Genomic DNA, 23,128 nt, shown 5'->3' with positions numbered 1-23,128 from the left:
TATAATAGAGAAAAACATGTTTAAAGTTGATTCATCACAGGAACTCTCTTTCACTGTGGGAATGCGAAATGGTGCAGCCACTTCGGAAGACAATTTGGCAGTTTCTTACAACACTAAACATACTCTCACCATGTGATCCAGCATGGCACTCCTTGGTATTTACCCAAAGGAGTTGAAATCTTCTGTCCAGACACCAACCTGTTCGTAGAGGTGTTAGCAGCCTTACTCATAACTCCCCAAACCTGGAAGCAGCCGGATCTCCTTCAGCAGGTGAGTGTGTAAGCAAACTGTGGCACCCCCAACAGCGGCCTGTCCGTCAGTGCTAAAAACGTACCTGTCAGGCCGTGAGGAGACATGGAGAGACTTTAAATGCATGTTGCCACGTGAAAGAAGCCAATCTGAAGTGGCTGCCTGCTGTGATTTCCAAATGTGTGACGTTCTGGAAAAGGCAAGACTATGGAGACAGTAGGAAGGTCAGTGGGTGCCGGAGGGCTACGGGGGGAGGGTTCTCAGGACAGGGAGACGGCTCTGTAGGGTGCTCTTACATGATGGACACGTCCAAACACGCAGCACCGAGCGTGAGCCCTGCTGTCACCTGTGGGCTTCGTCAGCACTGGCTCATTGGTGGTGACAGGTGTGCCCTCGGGGGTAGGGCAGGCAGAGGGCACATGGGAAACCTCTGCCTGCCTCTCAGTTTTGCCCTGTACCTAAAACTGCTCCAAGAATGTGAAGTCTTTAAAAAAAAAAGTTGGTTCTTTGAAAAGATGAATAAATTGATAAACCTGTAACCAAACTGATTAAGAAAAGGAGAAGGCATAAATTGCCGGTCTAAGGAATGAAAAGAGAGACATCCCGGTAGAAAATTTAGACATTAAAGAGGTAAGAGAATATTATACCAATGCATTTGAAAATTTGGGCAAAATAAACAGATTCTTGAAAAACACAACCTAATGAGACTGAATGTGAAGAAGTAGAAAACCCCAGTGGTTCTGTGTCTACTGAAGACATCGAATCTGAGATGAAAACTCATCCCACGGGAAACCTCGAGGCCAGGGGGCGTCCCGGACACCTCAGGAGGAAGCAGTGTCTGTGTCATGCTAATCCTTCTAGAGAACAGAACAAGAAAGAAGCTTTGCCACTTTTTTTATGAGCCCAGCAAAATCTTGATACCAAAATCTAACAAAGGCATCACAAGAAATAAAAATTTAGGCCATTCTGTTTCATGAAAATAAATTCAAACCTTTCAAACAAAGTATTAGCAAATCAAATCTAGCAATATATAAAGGTGATAATACATGATGACTAGTTGGGTTTATTTTTGGAATGCAAGGTTTATTTAACATTTGAAAACCATTGTCGTTCAGTTTAGTAACAACGAATGCAAAAAAGCGTATGGTTATGTTAATGGATGCTGAAAAAATTTTGATTAAACTCGGTACCCGTTCAAGGTGAGAACTCTCAGCAAACTCTAGGACTAGAAGGGAACTTCCTTAATCTAATAAAGAATATCTTCAAAAATCATACTTACTGGTGAAATATTGAAAGTTTTTTCTCTTTAGAGTGTATCAGGGTGCTTTATTCCCCAGACTAGAGAGCCTTGCCAACGGAATAAGTCAGAAGAAAGAAATACAAAGCGTAGGATTTGAAAGAAAGAAAGAAAACTATTACTGTGGGCAGATGACACAACTGTGTGGAAAATCCAGAAGAATCTACAAAGCAGCAGTTAGAATTCATAAGCAAATTTAACAGGTTTCTAAATACACAGTCAGCACACAAAAACAAAATGTATAAAACAGTAACATAAAAGTAACTCCCAAATTTTTAATTTTACACTAACATCAAAGACAAACATGAACTAATTAGTAAAAAGCAAAAGCTGTACAAAATCTCTGCATTGTGAGCCGCAAAACATGACTGAAGGAAGTTGAAGGAGCCCCACGTGAATGGAGAGGTGCTGCGTTCTCGGGGTGGAAGAGGACTCGGTGTCTGAAGATGTCCGTGATCCTCAGAATTGACTCACACAATCAGCACAGCCAGAATCCCGATGTCAGTGCCATGAAGGCGGCAGCAGGAGGGAGGGAGCTCACGCAGCGCGGACCAACCTCCCAAAGCCAGAGACGGAAGTGAACAACTGTGATTCGGTTTTACAGAAGGAAGAGCGAGTCCTGCCTGCGGTCTGAGAAGTCAGTGCTGGCCTCTGGGGCAGCAGACAGCGGCAAGAGGGGGCAGAGGGGTCTTTGCTCTGAGTCTGGTGTCGTCCACACCGCTGGTTTGTGAGCACTTAGGTGGTACACGTAGGATTTGTGCTTTTGGGGGGTGATACAGTTCATTTAAAATTTACTTCAAAACAGACAAGCAACTGTGAAGGGGTGAACCACAAGAGATGAACAGATTCCCTTTCAGAAAAGGCTATCAAGTCAGAGAATTGTTCCCGGCATGCTCAGAGTAAACACGTGACATCTGTGTTGACGCAGATGATCCTCTAGTGCAGCTGCCACCAGCCGAGCAGTCACTGGAGTGCACTGAGCGGGGAACCCGCTTGCCAGAATAGAGAAGGAGCGTCTACAGGGACGGTGCCAGCAGCTCTGAGCACCCACTGTCTGTGAGGGTGAGACCTGGGGCTGGGCTGAGTGGGGAAGTGGCAGCTGCAGTTGCAGGAGAAAGCGGCGTTCGAGACTAGGGCTGTGCAGAGCCCTCCGCAGCGAGGGAAGTTGCTGCATCTCTGTGCCAGGGCCCTGGCCCCTCGGCACGCGTGTGGCTGCTGAGTGCTTGCAGCGGGGCACAGGCATCTGAGAAGCTGGATGTGTCGTTTACTCGATTGGAATTCACATCCCACGCGTGGCTCCCAGGTCCTGTGTTGACTAGCGAGTGCTGGAGCAACGGCACAGCCTGTGCGTGGACGCAGAAGGGCCATGGGGCGGCAGGATTCTGGTGGGCGCGGAGCGGAGCTGCTCCTGGAGCCTCTGCAGGAAACCGCTGCCCAGCAGGGTGCCCTGTCGGCAGGGCCAGCCCAGCCCCACCTGCTTGTTCAGTGCTGCTGCTTTCTAAAGAATGAGTATCTTTTAGCGTAGTTTTAGAGTGTGCTGTACAACAGAAGCATTTTGATTGAACCTTAGATTAATTCTGAGATATTCCTATATTTAGAGTTGGAGCTAAAATAAAAACTGAGAAAATCCCAGTTCATGATCAATTTCTTAAAAGGATCGTCAAACTTCTTTTATTTCAATAAGGAGCCCTTACTTACAAAGGGGCTAAAACATCTGCCACTTTTTTCCTAATTTATTTCAGTTTTATTTGAAATAGCTGTTGGTTAATTTGAGCAACATAAACCAGAAAACGACTGACTCAGTTGCACTTACCTTGTTCACGGAATCACTTGGGTACTCACTAGATGTCACTTTGCTCGCGAGACCAGCGCAGCCAGGAGTTCCAGAAACAGTTCTCGTGCAGTGCCTCGCTGAAGGCAGGAAGTCTCTAGAACCTTAGCACGGCCTCTCCATGCAAGAACAGTGAGAGTGTGGGACGTTGAGGCAGATTTGACAATGAAAAATATTTCACAGTAGTATGACATTCTTAATTTGTAAAAATTATCAGCCCATCAACCCAGTGAGATGCATAAACCATTTTGTTCTTAAGTATTCATTTTAAATGAGATTTTTAGTAATTAATACTCAGAACAATTAAGTATGACTTTTTAGAATATAGTAAACTCATCACTGTGTAAAATGATACTCTCCTGGCTTCCCTTCCTGTCCCTTTGCCTTGGAGGAAAGGTTTTTAGAAGAGCACAAACCAAGAAGTGGATGCTCTTGCGGACCTTGTCCCCGTAGCCCACGGTGTTGGCGCGGTGAGGGGACCGCGCTGTGTGGATGGCGGGCGAGTGAGTGGCGCGAGCTGGTGAACGGGCCCCTAGAATCCCCTCCGTGCTGTCCCCAAGGCCTCCCGTGATCTGCGGAGCTCCTGACACCCAGCCGTGGTGGGGGCAGCCCCGGTCCTGCCGGCCAGTTCCCGAGCAGAGTCGGGACGCGTCGCCAGCTCCCACGGCGCGTGTTTGCCGTGCATGTGGCTCCTGCTGACGCGGTGTGTGTGTCTCCCGCAGCCCGACTATGTGAACTCCAGAGCTGTGCAGCTGGGCTCCCTGCTGGTCCGCGGCCTCACCACCCTGGTCCTGGTCAACTGTGCGTGCGGCTGCCCCTGGAGGACCAGCGAGTTCATGCCCTGGCACGTGTTTGACGGGAAGCTTTTCCATCAGAAGTACCTGCAGGCTGAGAAGGGATACAGTGTGGAAGCTCTTCTAGAACAAAACGTGAGTTCACGGACGTGCGGCACAGACAGCCCCGTCATCCCCAGCTTCAAAAATTTACACAGGTAACGTTAAGACTGCTGTTAAATTCTCAGATTACTGCTCTCCAAGTACAGGGCTGTCTTACTCCATAGGACCAGAAATGCGTGCTGGGAAGCGTTTTGGATTTTGCTTCCAATTTGGGAATATTTGCATAAACAGTTGACCCTGAACAATGCGGGGTCGGGCATACCAACCCCTTGTGCAGTTGAACATCCCCGTGTAACTTCTGAGTCCCCAGAACCTCACTGACAGCCTCCCGCTGACCGGACGCCGCACTGATAACATGAACAGTCAGTTGACATGTTTTATACGTGTGTTATATACTGTGTTCTTACAATAAAGTTAGCCAGAGAAAAGAAAACGTCATTAAGAAAATCATAAGAGGAGATGACTTCGCTACTCATGATGTGGAAGTAGGCCGTCCTGAAAGTCTTCATCCTCGTCGTCTTCACGTGGAGTGAGCTGAGGAGGGGCTGGACTCGGGGGTGGCCGAGGCGGAAGGGAATCCACACGTCAGTGGACTCATGCGCTTCTAACCCGCGTTGTTCAGGGGTCAGCTGTGCCAACACAGTGAGGTATCCTGGGGCTGCGACCCAAGTTGAAACCCACAGTTTCTTTATGTTCCATGTACACCTTAGCCTGAAGGGATTTTTCTACAGTATTTTTAATAATTTTGTGCATGAAATGAAGTTTTGACTCTGCCTACAACCCATCACATGAGGTCAGGTATGGAATTTTCCACTTGTGACTTTATGTGAGCACTTGGAAAGTTTCAGATTTGGGGTTTTTAGATTAGGGATGCTAACCTGTAGCTTTTGCCAAAATACTTAACGAGGATTTGAGACCCCCACACTCCTGCGTGGGCAGGGTGAATAGCGCCCTGCCCAGCCTGACGCGGTCTTGGGTTTTGAGTGCTTTCGCCCCTGGGAAGGAGAGCGAGGGCTCCCACAGACAGGAGAGCGGCCTGCCGGGGACAGTCAGGACCTGCTGCTGGCAAGATTCCGGAGGCTGCCGGTGGAACTGAGGGCGCTGGCTGCGTGATTCCTGGAGGATTTCCAGACAAGCCAGGCGCATTCGGAATGTGTTTCAGGACGCGTCCCTGCGCCAGCGGGAGAGAGCACGTGGCCTGTGAGGGTCCAGCACGCAGCGCCTTCCTCCCGGAGAGGACGCAGGTGGTGATGTGTTGCCATCGCTGCTTCTCACCGGGAAGAAAATGCCAGAGCGTCCCAGGACTGTCAGTTCGGAACTTAGAAGCAGCCCAGGTTACGCACAGAAAGCAAGGGAGGAATAATAGGGAAAACAGTCTTCAGGTTTGGTGTATCCTGTAGACAGGTGGAAGTGGCCTTGGACTGTTTACCGTCGGTCAGCGGTAGACATCGGCGGGGGTCACCATCTTTCTGTGTCTGATCTCTTGACCAAGTACAGAATGATGATAGGATCACACTTTGTGGTTTAAAAAAAATTAAGGGCCGGGCAAGGTGGCCCACGCCTGTAATCCCAGCACTCTGGGAGGCCGAGGCGGGCGGATCATTTGAGGTCAGGAGTTCCAGACCAGCCTGAGCAAGAGCAAGACCCCGTCTCTACTAAAAATAGAAAGAAATGATCTGGACAGCTAAAAATATATATAGAAAAATGAGCCGGGCATAGTGGTGCATGCCTGTAGTCCCAGCTACTTGGGAGGCTGAGGCAGGAGGATCGCTTGAGCCCAGGAGTTGGAGGTTGCTGTGAGCTAGGCTGGCACCACGGCACTCTAGCCTGGGCACCAGAGTGAGACTCTGTCTCAAAAAAAAAACAAAAAATTAAGGATTATAGGGTAGAATGTCCAATAGTAAAACAGGACGCTAGAAGGAGAGATTGAATGCACCATTTTTCAGTCTGCTGCTGTTTTTTGTGACGTTGGCATTTCCATTGAATACGTCCTTATAACTAAGAGTTGAAAGAATAAGATATGTTAAATGCAGAGGTTGTTTGTAGATAAGATTGTATGGTAATTGCCTAAACTGTCTCGCTAGGGCTTGAAGACTCTTTCTTAGAAATGGTATTCACCCTACAGCAGACAGACGACCAGGCAGCTGTGACTCTTCTAGGCAACTCAGGAGAGTGTCCGTTCCTAAGGCCTTCTGTGAGGCGGCCATGTTGAAGGGACATGTGCAGCCTCCACACGGGCGGGGACCGTGTCCCACAAGCCGTGTCCCACAAGCCCTGTCCCACAAGCCCCTGGCACCACGGCCGCCCCTGCCCTGTGCCGTCTGGCCCCTGCGCGTCTCATTTGCATCTGGTCTGTCCGCAGAGATCTCGGCTCACCAAATTCCACAGCCTGAAAGCCGTCGTCTGCAAGGCCTGCCTGCGGGAGAACAGGCGCATCGTGGCCCGGACACACTGGGGCACGCACCACACAGGTGGGCACGCACGGCTCGGGGGGCACGCACCACACAGGTGGGCACGCACGGCTCGGGGGGCACGCACCACACAGGTGGGCACGCACGGCACGGGTGGGCACGCACGGCATGGGTGGGCACGCACCGCACGGGGGGCACGCACCGCACGGGTGGGCACGCACGGCACGGGTGGGCACGCACCGCACGGGGGGCACGCCGATGCTTCGCTTCACTAAGAGCGTGAAGGTTCTGGGGCCCCACAGAGTTTTCTTGGTAAAAGAATTCCAAGAAAAGGCTGATGAAGTTGGAAGAAAAGAATAAAATTAAAATGATAGGTCTTTACTCAGTGGTTTAAATTCTGGTCCCATTAGGAAAAAACTCTCAGAAGGGATTGACTTGTTAATTAAATAATGGAGAACTCTTTCTCTGGGTGCATAAACTTCTCTCTGGGATTCCCCAAAGTACAGGGGCCACCTGGGTCGTGTTTGTTTATTTGACAAACATTTAGGGTTTTTTTTTTCTTATAGTAAAAGTATATTAGGAGAATTAAGAGTATAAAGGAAATAATTAAAAAGGAAATATAAATGATCTTCAGTTCTGTGCCCTAAAGCTGACAGGCACTGACAGATAAGGGTGTGAGCAGCATTTTCTGTGCTTCTTGTCACAGCGCCTCCTGTCTGTGCAGCTGCGTGGCCGAGGGCCGGGTCAGAGCTGCCGAGTACAGCTCTCCTGGAACGGTGGCTGCAGGGTCCTCCCCACCCCACGGTCCCTGCTCCCTGACAGTTCTCCTAGTACAGCTCTCCTGGAACGGTGGCTGCAGGGTCCTCCCCACCCCACGGTCCCTGCTCCCTGACAGTTCTCCTAGTACAGCTCTCCTGGAACGGTGGCTGCAGGGTCCTCCCCACCCCACGGTCCCTGCTCCCTGACAGTTCTCCTAGTACAGCTCTCCTGGAACGGTGGCTGCAGGGTCCTCCCCACCCCACGGTCCCTGCTCCCCTGACAGTTCTCCTAGTACAGCTCTCCTGGAACGGTGGCTGCAGGGTCCTCCCCACCCCACGGTCCCTGCTCCCTGACAGTTCTCCTAGTACAGCTCTCCTGGAACGGTGGCTGCAGGGTCCTCCCCACCCCACGGTCCCTGCTCCCCTGACAGTTCTCCTAGTACAGCTCTCCTGGAACGGTGGCTGCAGGGTCCTCCCCACCCCACGGTCCCTGCTCCCTGACAGTTCTCCTAGTACAGCTCTCCTGGAACGGTGGCTGCAGGGTCCTCCCCACCCCACGGTCCCTGCTCCCCTGACAGTTCTCCTAGTACAGCTCTCCTGGAACGGTGGCTGCAGAGTCCTCCCCACCCCACGGTCCCTGCTCCCTGACAGTTCTCCTAGTACAGCTCTCCTGGAACGGTGGCTGCAGGGTCCTCCCCACCCCACGGTCCCTGCTCCCTGACAGTTCTCCTAGTACAGCTCTCCTGGAACGGTGGCTGCAGGGTCCTCCCCCACCCCATGGTCTGTGCTTCCCTGATAGTTTTCCTGTTTTGAGCTCTGAGGGTGTTTACATTTTTCTCATTACTCCTTATGCTTTTGTGTACATTATTTCCTTAAAATAGAGTATCATAGTTTGCAGTATTATGCATCCGAATGTAATCATATTTAGGTAAATCATCAGTTAATTCCTTCTCCAGCAGTGAGCAAGAGTTTCTGATTTGTGGTACCCTTGATAGCATTTAAAAGTGTGTTTTGGGGGGTTTCTTATTTTTGGAGACAGGGTTTTGCTCTGTCACCTAGGCTGCAACACAGTGATGTGATCATAGCTCGCCGCAGCCTCAAACTCCTGGGCTCAGGGGATCCTCCTGCCTCAGCCCCCCGAGTAACTGGGACTCCAGGCGCACACCCCCACACCTGGCTAATTTTTGTTTTTATTTTTTGTAGAGATGGGGTCTCGCTATGTTGCCCAGGCTGGTGTTGAACTCCTGGCTCAAGCAATCCTCCCTCCTCAGCCTCCCAAAGTGGTGGAATTACAGGCACGAACCAGTGTGCCCAGCTTGGGTTTTTGAAGCTAATTTGATAGATGAATAGTGTATCTCATTAATTGGATGCTTCTTTGTTTATCTGTGAAGTTGGGCATCTTACTCATTTCCTTATTTTTTTAATTGTTTTCTCACCTCTTCTGGTTCATGTCTGTGCCTGTAACTGTAGCAGCCCTATTGTCCTTGATGGAATGAGAGAACTTGCCCCAAATTCCTACCCACACAGACTGTCTCCAGGAGTCTTGGTGTCAGCCGTGCAGATTTCGTTCTCAGTGGCTCTGTGCTGTCAGGGCCACCTTGGATGTGTCCCAGTCACTCCGTTGTCACACAAGTGGCTGAGAAACCTGCCCAGGGCGGGTGCAGGCAGTTGAGTTGGTGTCGCTGTGTCTGCGTGTGTCAGCCCCTCTTCCTCACTTCCCAGGGCCTGAGCGCGTCTCTGTGACAGGTTTGTTTTGGGCACTGGGGGTGGCCGGCGTGTTCACCCTCGTCTGCCTGCACAGTTGCGTGTGATCCTCACAGACCCTGACTGGACTAATGGCTGACGAAGTGCACATGCAGATGGGCACAGCTGGGGTCCTGTCGTATTATTGCAAGTTAACGAGGAAAGCCGCACTTTAAGAGAGATGATCATTTACATGACTTGGACACTGTTCCCTGTTGGTCATCGGGGTCGTCGTGTTCTCACAAACCCAGCGTCAGGTCGGGGAGTGCAGCCCTCGCTTTGCCGAGGGGACCTTCGGCCCCCGTGCCCCGCCCAGCACCGTGCAGTCCTAGTGGCAGGACGCGGACCGGAGCCTTGGGCCGCTTGGCCTCGGCCAGTGTCTGTGCTGGCGCTGTCCTTGCACCTGCCGTGTTGGGACAAGGTGGGATGTCACGGTCCTGACTGGGCCGTCGCCTGCTCACAGGGCCACACGGCCGGGCCCCCTGGGTGTGGCCTCTACCCAGGCTGACAGCTGTGACCCCACAGCTCCTCAGAGCGTGAGGTTGTGACTCCCTCGTGGGGCACAGCACCGGGCTGGGGAGGGACCGGGTGTCATCCGAGAGCTCATGCCAGCCCTGAGGGCCGAGAGACGAGCACACGTGTGTTCACTGGCCAGAGACGCTGGGCGCGTAACTGGCAGCGCAGAGGCAGGGGCGGCCGTCACGAAGGCCGGAGCCCCCAGGAGAGTCCGCAGGGTTGCGGGAGAGCTCGGGGTGAGCCCTGGGTAAAGGCGGTGACGGGGGAGCAATCGGGGCATTGAAGCAGGCGCCAGAGCTGGCAGGAGGCTGTTGGCACCAGGCGAGAATCTGGACTTTGTTATCACCTGTGAATTGGGGACCTTGTGAAGGTCTTTGAAGTGATGTGATCAGAGTGAGCTATTCAGGGCAATGACTCTCCAGACAGTGCAGGGAAACAGCCGAGGAGAGTGGCCCGGAGGCCGTGCGGGGCCCAGAGGAGCCTGGCCAGTCCCAAGGGTGACCCAGCCAGTGTGTGCTGGCCCAGGCCTATGAGCACCCAGGACACGTCCCCCTGCACTAGGGCCCTGTGGTCGCATGCGTTGAGCTGTCCCCGCTCTGCGTCCACAGCTGGCCACACAGGTGTATGTGTGAGGTCACGTGCTGGGGAGTCCCGCCCGCAGGGGCTCTGCCCAGGGACACCTCCCAGTGCCTGCAGCCAGGGCCGCGCCGTGTGGCGGGCTTTCTTCCTTGTGGAGCGTTAAGATCTTCAGAACATCACGTGGAGTTTGTACCTAATCAGGCTGCCTGGTAGAGACAGCACAGGCGCCAGGCCTGGGCCTTTATGGAAAGGTCAGAGTTGGAAAGTGTCTGTGGAGAAGGGGGTAGTGGAGCCTGGGCTGGCCACGAAGTCCAGGAACGCGGGGCCTTTGCCCCCAGCTGCTCGTGCCTGGCCCTGAGCCCCAGGGCTGGGCTGCCGCTGCACTTGCATTTCCATGAGCTCCCCGTGTGGTTTTCAGCAGTGGGGAAGTTTGCAGACTGATATCACTGGAGAACTCGCTGATGCCTGATCACATTCCCACAGGGAGGTGGGGAAGACAGGGCTCCAGCTCCCACCGGACGGACTCTGGGCACAGCCGCTCTGGCCAAGGACAGCCGTGGAGGGACCAGGGACCAGGTAAGCTGGCTGCGGGCTCCCACTCTGCACTGCCCTTTGCCTGTTGCTGTGCAGAGGATGCACGTCTGCCCTGGGACTCCCAGCACACTGGGGTCCCGCAGCCAGGGCCACCCGGGCCTGCACGGCCACCTGTCAGCTCTGCCTGTCTCTGGCTGGCAGCAGGGGCTTGGGCTGCTGGTGCAGAGGGCAGGGTGACAGGCCCTAAGTGGACTAGCGTGAGGTGTCCCCGGGAGAAAGGCGTGTGCACAGGTGAGGTCAGGCCTGAACAGGTGGAGCTTCCGTTCTCCCTCCCTCGGCCTCTCTGCTCTGAGACCCCTGATAAGACCACGTTTAAGCCAAGACCCGGTGGGGAAGCAGCACCAGACAGCTGCCACCAGGACGTGGGGCAGAGCCCGCCGGGCTGTCACACGCAGCGTTGCCTGCGGAGCAGCTGCCCTGGTGGGACTCGGGAGTGGGCTGTCCGTGGGTGGCTGGGGCAGCAGTCAGACTCTGGGCGGCCAGATGCCCACCTTGAAATCCTGTTTTGGTATCTCTTGGACATACTAACATGGTTCCAGTAGAAAGTTGTCACTATTTCCAGGACAGAATTAATAGGCAAAATTCTTTCCATTAGTAAAAAACTAAAAATGCCTCATAAACGAGAGCATTCAGTTAGTACCAAAAGTGGGCAAGTTTTAGAGCCTGGCCCGGCCACCTCGGTGGTCAGCTTCAAAGCCCAGAGCCCTGAGAACAAAGCAGCAAGGGTGAGAACTTCCAACGGCTTCCCTGCTGGTGCCCAGCCCGGCTGTTAAGAAATGATGTGTTAAATTCCACATTCAGTAGCTACAACTGTGCCTGTGATTTCTCAGACTGTCACTTCCCAGTGGCAATTCTGTAGGACCCTGAGCCGTCGTAAAACCACCTCTGCTCATCTGTGATAACAAGTGTCTGGGAATCGCTGTGGCTGTCACCAGCCTCCTGCCAGCTCGGGCGGAGAAGCGGCACCGAGGTCTCCATTCCAAACACGTAAAAGGCGTGAACTTCTGTGTGTGCCAGGAGAAAACTAAGCGGGGAAGTTTTGGAAACAAGCGTTATATTTAAGTGTGAAAAACTGTCACCTTTTTTACTGTTAGTTGGGTGGTTCTGTCCTGAGTCTCTTCCCAGGATCCCCTGTGGATCGGAAAGGTGCCACCGGGCCCCAGACAGGACGGGGCAGCCCCAGGCCCGGCCCAAGAGCCACACGCAGTTTTGTGTACTTGGCAAAGTATCCGCCGTGCCCCGTCTGCATCCGGGTTTCCGTTTCCAGAAGCCACCGGCCGCGATACATGCCTAGGTGTCATGCAGATGGTGGGGCTGGGGTTCAGAGGAACAGCCCTGACCCTGTGTGCCTCCACCACCCTCCTAATTAATTGCTTCCACTTTAACGGCATAATTATAAAACACAATTTTAATGACACGTGGCCACAGCTGAAAAGAGAATAAAGTTCTGTCCACCAGCTACCGCTCAGCATGCTGTTCGGGTCTGTGCTTAGAAATGTGCAGTGTTTTTGTTGTTTGGTTAGAGAAATTTAATTCTAAGTTTGGTTTTCATATCTGTTTGGTGCAGGAAACAGACAGTATGAGCATGACCAGTGGAGAAGATACTAGTCATCCTCCGGGTAAGTTCTTCACCTCCATCTTGAAAAGATATTAGTAAAACATCTGTCTTTATTTTCAAACTTTAGCATTCAGGTGGTAAATCCTACTGACCTGGTACTGAGTTAACTTGGTTTCAAGCTAAGTTTTCCCCCAGAAAAAGTGTGGTGAGAAAAACCCACAGGTCTGGACCCTACTACAGCCCTGACGTTGCCCTTGGCAGAGGCCCCAGGAGACCCTGCTCCGGAGAGGGTGGCCCGTGGGGCCAGACCTGCTTTGATTAACAGAAGGACACGCAGGCCAGTGGCTTCTCCCCACCTTGAGTAACAAGCTGTCGTCTTGTTTCCTGAGGGTGAGCCTGACTCCATGGCCCAAAACTGCCATTGTCAACGGCTCAGGTTTCATTCTAATCTTTTCACTCATGTAGATGAGGCACAGTTGCTTTCTGTCTTCAATAAACTGGAGTCTTGCTGTGTCCTAACCCTAGACTGGAAACCTGGTGTCCCATAGCTACATAGGAGTCCCCCTTAGCTGTGGGGGATACTTTCCAAGCCCCCCAGTGGATGCCTCAAACGCTTACACACTGTACTGATTTCCCATGTGTGTATAGCTATGGTAGAGTTTAGTGCATGGATTAGGCACAACTTTCACACTAGAACTAGAACAGTCACAACAGTTTATGAAAGTGGCGCGAACGCAGTGTCTCTCTCGTGTCTTACTGTGCTTTCCTCACCCTTCCTCCTGGGGTCTGTCGACTGGCCTCCTGCACTGGCTGTGGAGGCTGCAGCGAGGACAGCTGGACAGAGGGACGGTCCCCGTCCTGTGCGGAACAGAGCGGGAAGCCGAGCGATTTCAACGACTGAGAGTGGCGTGCAATTTAAAACTCAGATTGTTTATTTCTGGCATTTTCCAGTTAATATTTTTGGACCTCGGTTGGCTGGGTAACTGAAGCTGTGGACAAGGAAGGGGGTCTACTGTGTAATATGTCAGAAACTGTTTCTTAATTAGAAATTCTAATCAAAGTAAAGTTTCCAGCTATTTCTTCTCTTGGTCCTCAGTGTTTCAAGAGAAAAAGAAGTAACTAGTTTCTCACCTTCCTGGTGGGAGAGTCACTTCTGCCCTAGGGTCACACTGGAGGCCTGGCCTGGGGCGTGGGGACGCCTGGGCTATTTCCGCCGGGCCCTGGCCCTGGGTGCGGTCACACGGGAGCCCGTGCACAGCACCTGTTGAGGGACGGCGGTCACTGAGCTGCCAGGAAGCCACATGTGTGAGGCTTGCATGAAAAAGTGCAATCACCAATAAAGGGTACATTGCTTCTCTGTATCTGTGAGCACTGAAGGGCTTTTGTTTTTGAGAAACATTTAAAATGAATCCAAGTTCAGAGTAATCCTTTTCATGGAAGAGTTTTCAGATACCACAAGAATTGACGTTTTAAGCTCAAAATTATACTGAGCTCTCCCTGTGGAGAGAAGTAGAGGCAGGGACTTGACCCCAGGGAGCATTCTAGAACAGGCACTGGAAGGCAGCCCTGTGCTGGGCAGCGTCTTCCCAAACCTGGAACTCCCCACCTGTGTCTGCCGGAGAACTGGGAGCTGGTGGGGACTTTCACCGGGACTCTGGCAATACGCGACGTGGCACCTGTGGGAAATGCTCGCTCCCCTTGCCAGAAGACACTGCCGGTTGTCACTGTCTTTAGAAACAAACCCCTGAATGTCGTCACAGACCGACTTGTGTGTCTGCACTTAGTGAGTCACCCTGACCAGCAGCTCAAGTGTACGTGGCTCCAGGCGTCTAAAACCTTGTCTAGTATTTACTAAAAGGACACAGGCTCCAGGTATTTTAATACAGCTGCATTTCTTGGGTTTGAAATACCCTGGCCACGTTTTCAGCTCCTCCTTAAGGCTATTTGCATATCGAGTCATTTTTTCATGCAAGCCTCGTAGAACCCACATTTCTTTCCCTCGCTTTGGAAATAGGAAAACATTCATAAGTGGAATTAAATCTATCTAAATATTAACTTTCTAACCCTTTTCAGCTATGCTCATTTGAAACCACCGCTGCTTCTAGAAGATGTATTTGCTACTTGTTTGTATAACTTTGAAATAAATTTCTCATTCCCTAGACTCCTAGTTCTAGGAAAATCCGTGTGTCTCTTTATGATACCTAATATGTCAATAAAATACTTGTATTCAATTAACAAGCTTAAGTAAGCTATTGAGTTGATATAGTCTGTATTGCATTTCAACAGCCAGAGCAATGATTTTTTTGTGACCTTAATATTGTTACAAAAGGTATCTCTGACCTTAATATTGTTATGTTATATCTAAAGTCAAGTCTTCTGATGAAATTTCCATGTATCAATTTAAAAGTTAAAATAAAACAAAATATATTAGTGTGTAATTCACGTTTGATTATTGAAGACATGTTGTGATGACATCAAAGAAGAAGAAGGGAAGAGAAGCCTGTAGGTTTATAAAGCAGCAGGTGCTGGTGGAGATTACAGGATACTTTTCATTTTCCATATTTTTGTGTTTGAAAAATTTTTATAGTCAGAAAAAAATGTAGGGGGACCCAGAGGCTGAAAAAAATTTTATCTAACATCTGCTGGCCAGAATTCCTTACTGGCTCCATACACAGCACACAGGGTTGGAACCGCCTGCTCACGCAAGTGGACGTAAGTAGAGCTGGTTGGGAAGGTACGTGTGTTTAAAAGTCTGGCTGATGCCCTCAGATTACCGGCTACGATGGCAGGACCGGAACCACGTCACCGTGTGGAGCCGAGCCTCGGGAGTCCCACGCATGTCTGCTGCCTCGCTCCCTTCCTCAGGGCAGAGGGCAGACTCCGGTGAAGTAGACACTTCCTGGGGCGGGGGGGAAGGATTCCCGGAGATCTCGTGAGACCAGAGTGTTACAATCCCCCGTCTGAAAGCAGCAAACACCAAATTGCTTCCTCCAGACCTGGCCCCCGCCCCCGTTGTCCCCGAGTCCTGGCTGTCACTCTGCCTGGCCTGACGCTCTCAGCTCACCCCTCCCCTGCCAGAGACCTTGTTCTCCAGCTTTGGCCTCCTCGTCACCAATGGCTGTAGCCACACGGCTCGTCCTCTGGAACTCGGTTCTCCGGCCAGACGGCACCCAGCCTGCCGTGCAGCTCAGAGTCCCCTGTTCTCACCCCCCTTAGCCCGTCCTCGCTGCTCCTGCCGTGTCCGCAGGCAAAGCGACTTTCTTGCATGTGCAGCTTTGCCTGTCGCATTACCGTGTTGTGTGGAAAGAGCCCACACCCAGGTTAAAATCCAGCCGTTTGCATTGTGAGCCTGGCGAGAGCAAGCCCTGCAGTCATCCTTGGGGGTCCCGGCGTCAGTCCAGGGCGCCATGGGGACCGCTCAGCGTCCTCTGCTCTCGCGCATCCCCCCCCAGACGCCCGTGTCACGTTCCCCTCTCCGCTCAGTCTCCCCACACTTTTCCTGTCCTCAGCCACAGCTGAGACATTTGCTTTCTGTCAGTTTTCTCAGCCACATTTGCTCACCTTCATCTGCATCATCAAATCAAGCTTCAGCAGCAGAAAACCAAGGGAAATAGACAAACCCACGACAAAGGGCATGTCCACTTTGCTCCCTGCACACCTGGACAGGCTGACATGCGCTGGGCTGAGGCCGCCCCTCCGGCTGCCAGCATGGGCCCCTCCCCCGCTCAGCGCCGCCCGCGTCGGCAGCGACACCCCCCCTCCGTGGTGCCCTTGTCCGACAAAACCCCCATACCCTGCGTCTCACCCAACAGGGGCATCAGCTTTCCCCCCTCCTTCCTAGCAAAGTAGTGTTCAGCCAGAGTCCAGTCAAATTAGCATTCTAGACTAAGGAAAAATTAACAGATGTTCAGGAATCAGAAAATTTCTGACGCATAGATCCTTTCCAAGAGAAAGTGGATGTGCTCAAAGTGAGCACTCGTCTGGCAGGGTTGCTCGGGCTGTAAGAAACGATGTTGCAAAGATGAGTAAAATGTATAGTTACTGCTAAGCAATTAACCGATAAAAGCAAATATGCAAAAATAGACTAAAATCCTGTATTACAAGGAAAGTGATGAGTGGGGAGAATGAGATGAAAAGTAAAGACACTAAAGTTTTTTTCCTTAGGACATAGATTTTTATCAAATCGCCATGTTTTTAGAAAAATGTAGGCTTACATATGTGTGCTAAAATGTAAGCATACACGCTAGAAGGAAAGTCCTGTCATAGTCTAGACACCTGGCATTTTAAGTTGAAATTATAAGCAAAATCCAAGGAGAAATTAGACCCAATAATAGAATATTTAAACCTGTATTTTGCTCAGAAATATACAGATCAGTAGGCTAAATAAAAGTCATGAACAAGTCGATAAAAACCTTGTTCTAACAGAAATATACTGGAAAAAATATATACCCGTTTATGTCCTTTTCAAACACACAGGGACAGGTCACAAAACCTACCCAGGTGTTAGCCCCAAAGTAAACCTCAGTCAAAATACTGAAAAGCCAACTTACTGAAATCACACGAGCCGTATTTTCTGCTCATAATAGCATTAGAAATCAACAAAAGCATAAAAAGCAAAAATCTTTCCAGTTAGAAATTAACCCACCATTCTAAAATATGAAGGAAATCAAAACCAAAACTACTTTTAGAAATAATAATGAAAGTACTACGTACATTAAAAAGTTTACGAGAGGGGAGTGACGTCAAAGATAGTAGAGCAAGAAGCACCAGGAATCCACATTCCCATCTAGACGCCAATTGCCCTTGCAGAAACTGAAGTAACTATTATTTTAGAACTCGGGTCTGTTTGAAGTCTTAGCTTCTCCGGGGAAGCTCGGCTGGGGAGCTGTGGTTGGCTTCCGTTAGTTTCAGACGCGCAGCCCCTGCCCTGCCAGGTGCCTGGCACAGCTTGCTGGAGCCAGGATGGGCGCGAGGACCTCACCCCCCAGCATCAGGGCTGTGCTGCAGTTGCTCCTTGGGTCCCTGTGGTCACGCAGACACCACCACAACTGCTCCAGCCCATCCCAGCTAGGGGGACTTCCACGGGGCCTACAGGAGCTCATCGGGGGGCCAGACATTTAAGGATCAGGCCATTCAGAAGCGACCAAGCACAAGGGGACATTTAGGAAGGCACTGTGCGTGGCCGGGAAAGAAACTGCCCCAGAAAAGACCTGGATCTTTCCCTCAAGCTCATCCCCAGCACCGTTCAGCACCTCTACCTCCCGGGGGAGGGAGAAAATAGCGTTTTCAAAGGTGCAACATTATAAGATTCAAATGTGTAGTTTTCAACAAAACAACTACAGGGCAAACATACATCAAAATATCGCCCATTCTGAGGAACAAAGTAAATGGATAGAAGTTGTCCCTGAAGAAGCCCAGACATCAGACTTACTAGACAAGACTTTAAAACAACTATCTTAAAGGTGCCCAAAGAGCTAAAGGAAGACGTGGGCAAAGTTCACACGTTGAACAATGTATGAACAAAACGAGAATATCTCAGAGAGATTATAAAAAAGAACCAGAAAAATTCTGGAAGTGAGAAGTACAGTGACTGAAGTGAAAAATTCACTGAAGGAACCCAAAAGAGATCCGAGCAGAAAAAGACTCAGCAAACTTGGAGAAACAAAGAAACAAAGAATAAAGAAAGAAGAAAAGCAAACAGAGCTTGGGGAGCCCGGGGGGCACCATCAGGTGGAGCAGCACACACGTGAGAAACTCAGAGGGGAGAGAGAGAGAGAGGAGGAGAATATTTGAGGAAATAATTCTGAAAACTTCCCAATTTGGTAAGAGACACGAATCCTCAAATCCAAGAAACTCAACAAGCTTCAAACAGGATAAACTTGGAAAGAGACCCACACCGAGACACGTTATGAAACTGCTGAGACACAGACACAACCTTGAAAGCAGCAAAAGTGGCTTTTTAGATACAAGGGACTCTGAATAGAATTACTGAGAATTTTTTATCAGAAACCTTGGAGGACAGAATGCAGTAGGTTAGTATATTTAAAATGTTGAAAGAAACTGAACTGAGAATTCTCTGTCTGGCAAAAGTATCCTTCAAAAAACGAGGGGGAGTCACAAGAACGGAAGAGCAAACACCACATGCGCTCACCACGAAACCGGCACTAACTGAGCAGCACTCAGTGGACGTATGGAAGTGACACTGCGTGTCGGGCAGGCGGGGGGGAGGGGATGGGCAAATTCACACCTAACGGATGTGCTGCGCACCGTCTGGGGGATGGACATGCTTGTAGCTCTGACTCCGGTGGTACAAAGGCAATATGCATAACCTAAGCATTTGTACCCCCATAATATTCTGAAATATGTAAAATAAATTTAGCAAAACTGCAAAAAAAAAAAAAATGCAAAAAAAGTGAGGGCAGAATTCAGACACTGCCAGCTAAACATAAGCTGAGGGCATTCGTCACCACGAGGAATGAGACAGGGAAGTTCCTCTGGTTGAAATCAAAGGGCACTAACAGTGACCCGAGTCATGTGAAGAAATGCAGATCTCCAGTCAAGACAAATGCACGGGCAGTTAGAAAAGCTAGCACTGTTGTAATTTTGGCTTGTAACTCCACTTTTTATTTTCTAGATAATTTGAAAGATACAAAGAAACAATGTTAATCTTCCTTATTGGGTTCACAACTTATGAAGATTAATTTGTGGCTTAAGAGGGGAACAGCTGTATAGGAGTTTTGTATGCTACTGAAGTTAACTTGGTATAAACTCAGATTATAGTATAATTTTAGGATGTCAAACATAATTCCCATGGCAAGCACAAAGAAAATAGCTACAGAATATTCACAGAAGAAACTTAGAAGGGAATCAAAATGTGTCACTATAAAAAAAAAAAATCAACCAACTACAAAAGAAACCTTAATGGAGTAAATGAGGGACAAAAAAGCTTTAAGGTATATAGAAAATAACAAAATGGCAGAAATAAACCCTTATCATAATTAAAGACAGATTCACAGAGTAGATTTTAAAAAGGTGATCCAACAATGTGCTGTGTACAAGAGACTAACTTCGGATTCAAAGACACGAATAGGTTGAGTGTGAAAGGAAGGAAGAAGATGCCTGTGCGAATGCTGATAGCAACCGAAAGATAACTGGGGTATCTTTATCAGTATCAGACAAGATAGACCTTAAATCAATAAATTTACAAGAGACGAAGGCCATTAAGACTTTCAATACAGCAAGAAGATAGAACAATTATAAACATTTGTGCACCTAATAACAGACCTTCGAAACATTGATGCGTGAAGCAAAACTTGACAGAATTGAAGGGCGAAATAGTTCTGTAATAGGTGGGGACTGTAATACCCCACTTTCTATAGTAGGTGGAACCACCAGACAAGATACATAAGGAAATGGATGCGAACACGATAAACCAGCTGGACTTAACAGACACACACAACACTCCGCCCAACAGCAGAATGTGTATGCTTCTCAAGTGCACGTGGCCAGTCTCCAGGGTGGACCAGACATCACGCAAAATACCTTCTCCAGAACAGTGGGATGAAGTCAGAAATCAATAAAGGAACACTAGAAAATTCACATATGTGTACAGTTTAACACAGTGCCAAGCAGCCAGTGGACTGAAGAAATCACAAGGGAAACTAGAGAGTAATTAGAGACCAGTGAAAAGACAACAGGAGAACCCACGTGAGTCGGTGAAGCAGTGTGTGGAGCAGGGCCTGCATTAGGAAAAAGACACCAAGTCAATAACCTGCCTAACTTTCCACCTTGGAAAGAAAAGAGCGGCTAAACCCAAGGCCAAAAGGAAGGAAATAAGGTTGGAGTGGATATAGACAAAATAGAGGATAGAAAAATAGAGAAAATCGGGGAGACCAGAATTGGTTCTTTGAAAAGATGAAACTGACAAGGCTGTTGACTAGAAGGACAGAGAGGAAAATGCAAACAACTGAAATCAGGAGTGGAAGTGGGGACGTCACTGCTGACCTTAAGTAACGAGGCCCCTGTCCCAAGAGGAGCGGGGCGGGATCCTCACTCAGCCACGCTCACCCCCTGTCTGCTGACCCAGCGGGGCGGGGGGGTGATCCCCAATGTGCTCTGGCTTCTGTCCCCAAGCCAGGCACAGCCTGCTCCCAGGACAGCTCCAGGAGGGGGGACTGACTGGGAGGTACCCGTCAGACAGTAACCTGGTGTCCCCAGGCCAACTCGGGGCGGGGAGGGGGGACAGAAACCTCAGGGCAGAAGGGCAAAAGCTCAGTGGATCTTGGTTGTCAGTACAAATACTCACTGTGAAAGCAGGACCTCACGATCCTTCTGACCTGGGCTTTAAAGCCTGAAGTGTCAGCAAAGTTACCGCAGGGACAACTGGCTTGTGACGGCCAAACCTTCCTAGTGACATGTGGCGGCTGCTTTTCGCTGCTGAGCTGGGTCATGAAGGAATGAATAGTTACTGGAAACGGTGTTTGGAGAGGAGGGGAGAGACCAAAATCTAAAGGAGAAAATGGCCTCCTCAGCCAGGTTCCTCCCCGTGTTCCCAGGGACACATACCAGGGGTCAGGGCCATTTGCTAATTTAACAACTTCCATACAGGTCGCTGTGTTCAGCCGACCTTTGCACTCAGCAAACAAGCAGCTTCGGGCAGGTGTCTTTACCTGACCCTTCATTAACTGGCCCACGTTCTTTCCATCCATCTTTTCTTCTAGGCCCAGCCCCTACGTGTCCCCCATGAACTAAAATAGAATTTTAAGGCTCACCCCCCACCAGCTGACTAAATGGACCCCCTTGTGGCCAAAGGAACATCCCAAAACTAAATTGTCTGCCAGGAGGAGGGAGGTCAGACGTGCCTCATCACGCCCCCCCCCCTTCTTGGGGACGTCCTTTGTAACTCACTGACAGGCCTAAGGCTGTGCAAGAGACACCTGCAGGTCCTCAATTTGCACAACAAATCTGTGTCCAGTGGCTCGTCTCTGATAAACAGCTCCTTAGGTTAAAACATTCCAAGCCTTCAGACAAAGCTTCATCTCTTTAGCCAATTACAAGCCAAAGAATCTTTAAACCCACCTATAACCTGTAAGCCCCCCCTTCGAGATAGCCCACTTTTTTGGGCCAAACCAACCTATGCCTCCCGCATATTGATTTATGACTTTACCTGTAACCCCTGTCTCCCTGAAATGTATAAAACCAAACTGTAACCCAGCCACGGCGAGTCCACTTGCTCAAGGCCTCTTGGGCGTGGCTCTGGGTCGTGGTCCTCAGATTCGGAGCACAGCAAATCTCTTTAAAATCACTTTACAGAGGCCAGGCACGGTGGCTCACGCCTGTAATCCTAGCCCTCTGGGAGGCCAAGGCGGGTGGATCACTCGAGGTTAGGAGTTCAAGACCAGCCTGAGCGAGATCCCATCTCTACTAAAAATAGAAATAAGTTATCTGGCCAACTAAAAATATATATAGAAAAAAAAAATTAGCCGGGCATGGTGGCGCATGCCTGTAGTCCCAGCTACTCGGGAGGCTGAGGCAGTAGGATCGCTTGAGCCCAGGAGTCTGAGGTTGCTGTGAGCTAGGCTGACGCCACTGCACTCACTCTAGCCTGGGCAACAGAGTGAGACTCTGTCTCAAAAAAAAAAAAAAAATCACTTTACAGAGTTTGGCTTTTTTTCCGTTAACACCACTTAACTGTTCTTCTTAGGTACAGGAGTGTCCATGGGCTCGGGGGACCTTCTGTATGTCCCGCTTTAAGTTGGTCTTGGACAAGAGATTTTGACTGTTTTAATTTATCCTGCATAATAATGGCCACTGCTCTGTCCAGGCAGGCGATTAGGCCACTGTAAAGGTGCGGGTTGTATTGGATGCACCTGAGCACGCCCCCAAAAAAAGGCTGGGAGTTAGAAAAAGATTCTATGGTTCTAGCAAATCTTGTCCCCATGAAGATTGGCCCTCTCGCAGGCAATGTGGAAAAGCAGATGGTTTGCCAGGGGGGGAACAGAGATCCCCTTTGAGAGGGAGAGGAGGAGGAGGAGGTAGCTGCTCCTCCTGTTGAGGCCTGGAAGGCTATGGTGGAGAGAAGGGCTCAGGATTCGGGAATTTTGCGGCAGGGACGCCGGCTCCTCCGGCAGAGCAGACGGCAGAGGAGGAGCAGCGGGTTCCCCGGATCAGAACCCGTAGGAATGTGGGAGGGGTCGGCGCTGCTCGCACCGGCCCCGTGTGCTCAACACGGCAAGGGGCACTGGAACCCCCTGCCAGGGCTCTTAAAAACCTTCCCTGCTCCTTCCCGGAGCTCTGACTCTCCCGTGGCCTCACCTGGGACCCGCATGACGCTGTCTCGCTGACGTCAGAGCTGCTGCGGGGCTTTGGTTCCACAGGACACTTGGCAGGTTTTAACAGTCGCTGCAAAGATCACAGATTCGCTGATCTCTCGGCAGCTCTCGCCCCGGGTCAGAAATCCCCCCCAAATGCGGGCGTTGGTCCCTTTCCCAAAGCAGCGGGCGGGACTGTCCCTTACCGGGTGAGTCTCCTCGAGTCCGGACGACGACACGCTCACTGCACGCGGGTTCCCAAGGCCCGTCAGGGTCACCACTTGTCACAGCTGCTTCTCGCTCCGGAGCTCGGCAGCGAAGGAAGGAACGAGAGGGCAGGAGAGAGGCCAAAACCTGAAGGAGAAAACGGCCTCCACAGCGAAGCC

At 50.5% G+C, this 23,128-nt stretch overlaps 1 protein-coding gene across 6 annotated transcripts in view; it reads left to right on the top strand.

Annotated features, from left to right (window-relative positions):
• The window catches only part of FAM120B (family with sequence similarity 120B), a 92,185-nt gene extending 78,535 nt beyond the window's left edge, over positions 1 to 13,650 (top strand). For 2 of the 6 annotated variants that reach the window (XM_045544753.1, XM_045544754.1), the window contains 4 exons: positions 4,100 to 4,306; positions 10,764 to 10,856; positions 12,442 to 12,493; positions 13,258 to 13,650. In XM_045544753.1, coding sequence (XP_045400709.1) covers positions 4,100 to 4,306; positions 10,764 to 10,856; positions 12,442 to 12,493; positions 13,258 to 13,415 — 510 coding nt within the window. In that variant the 3' untranslated portion in view covers positions 13,416 to 13,650. Of the gene's footprint in view, positions 1 to 4,099; positions 4,307 to 6,635; positions 6,745 to 10,763; positions 10,857 to 12,441 lie in introns of all 6 variants that reach the window. The other 4 variants (XM_045544757.1, XM_045544756.1, XM_045544759.1 and 1 more) reach the window with 4 other exon arrangements.
• The last annotated feature ends 9,478 nt before the right edge of the window (positions 13,651 to 23,128 follow it).

The sequence above is a fragment of the Lemur catta genome, chromosome 2, assembly GCF_020740605.2.
Source record: "Lemur catta isolate mLemCat1 chromosome 2, mLemCat1.pri, whole genome shotgun sequence".
Lineage (NCBI taxonomy): Eukaryota > Metazoa > Chordata > Mammalia > Primates > Lemuridae > Lemur > Lemur catta.
The sequence above is the reverse complement of the archived record's forward strand: the minus strand, read 5'-3'. Positions and strand labels throughout refer to the sequence as shown.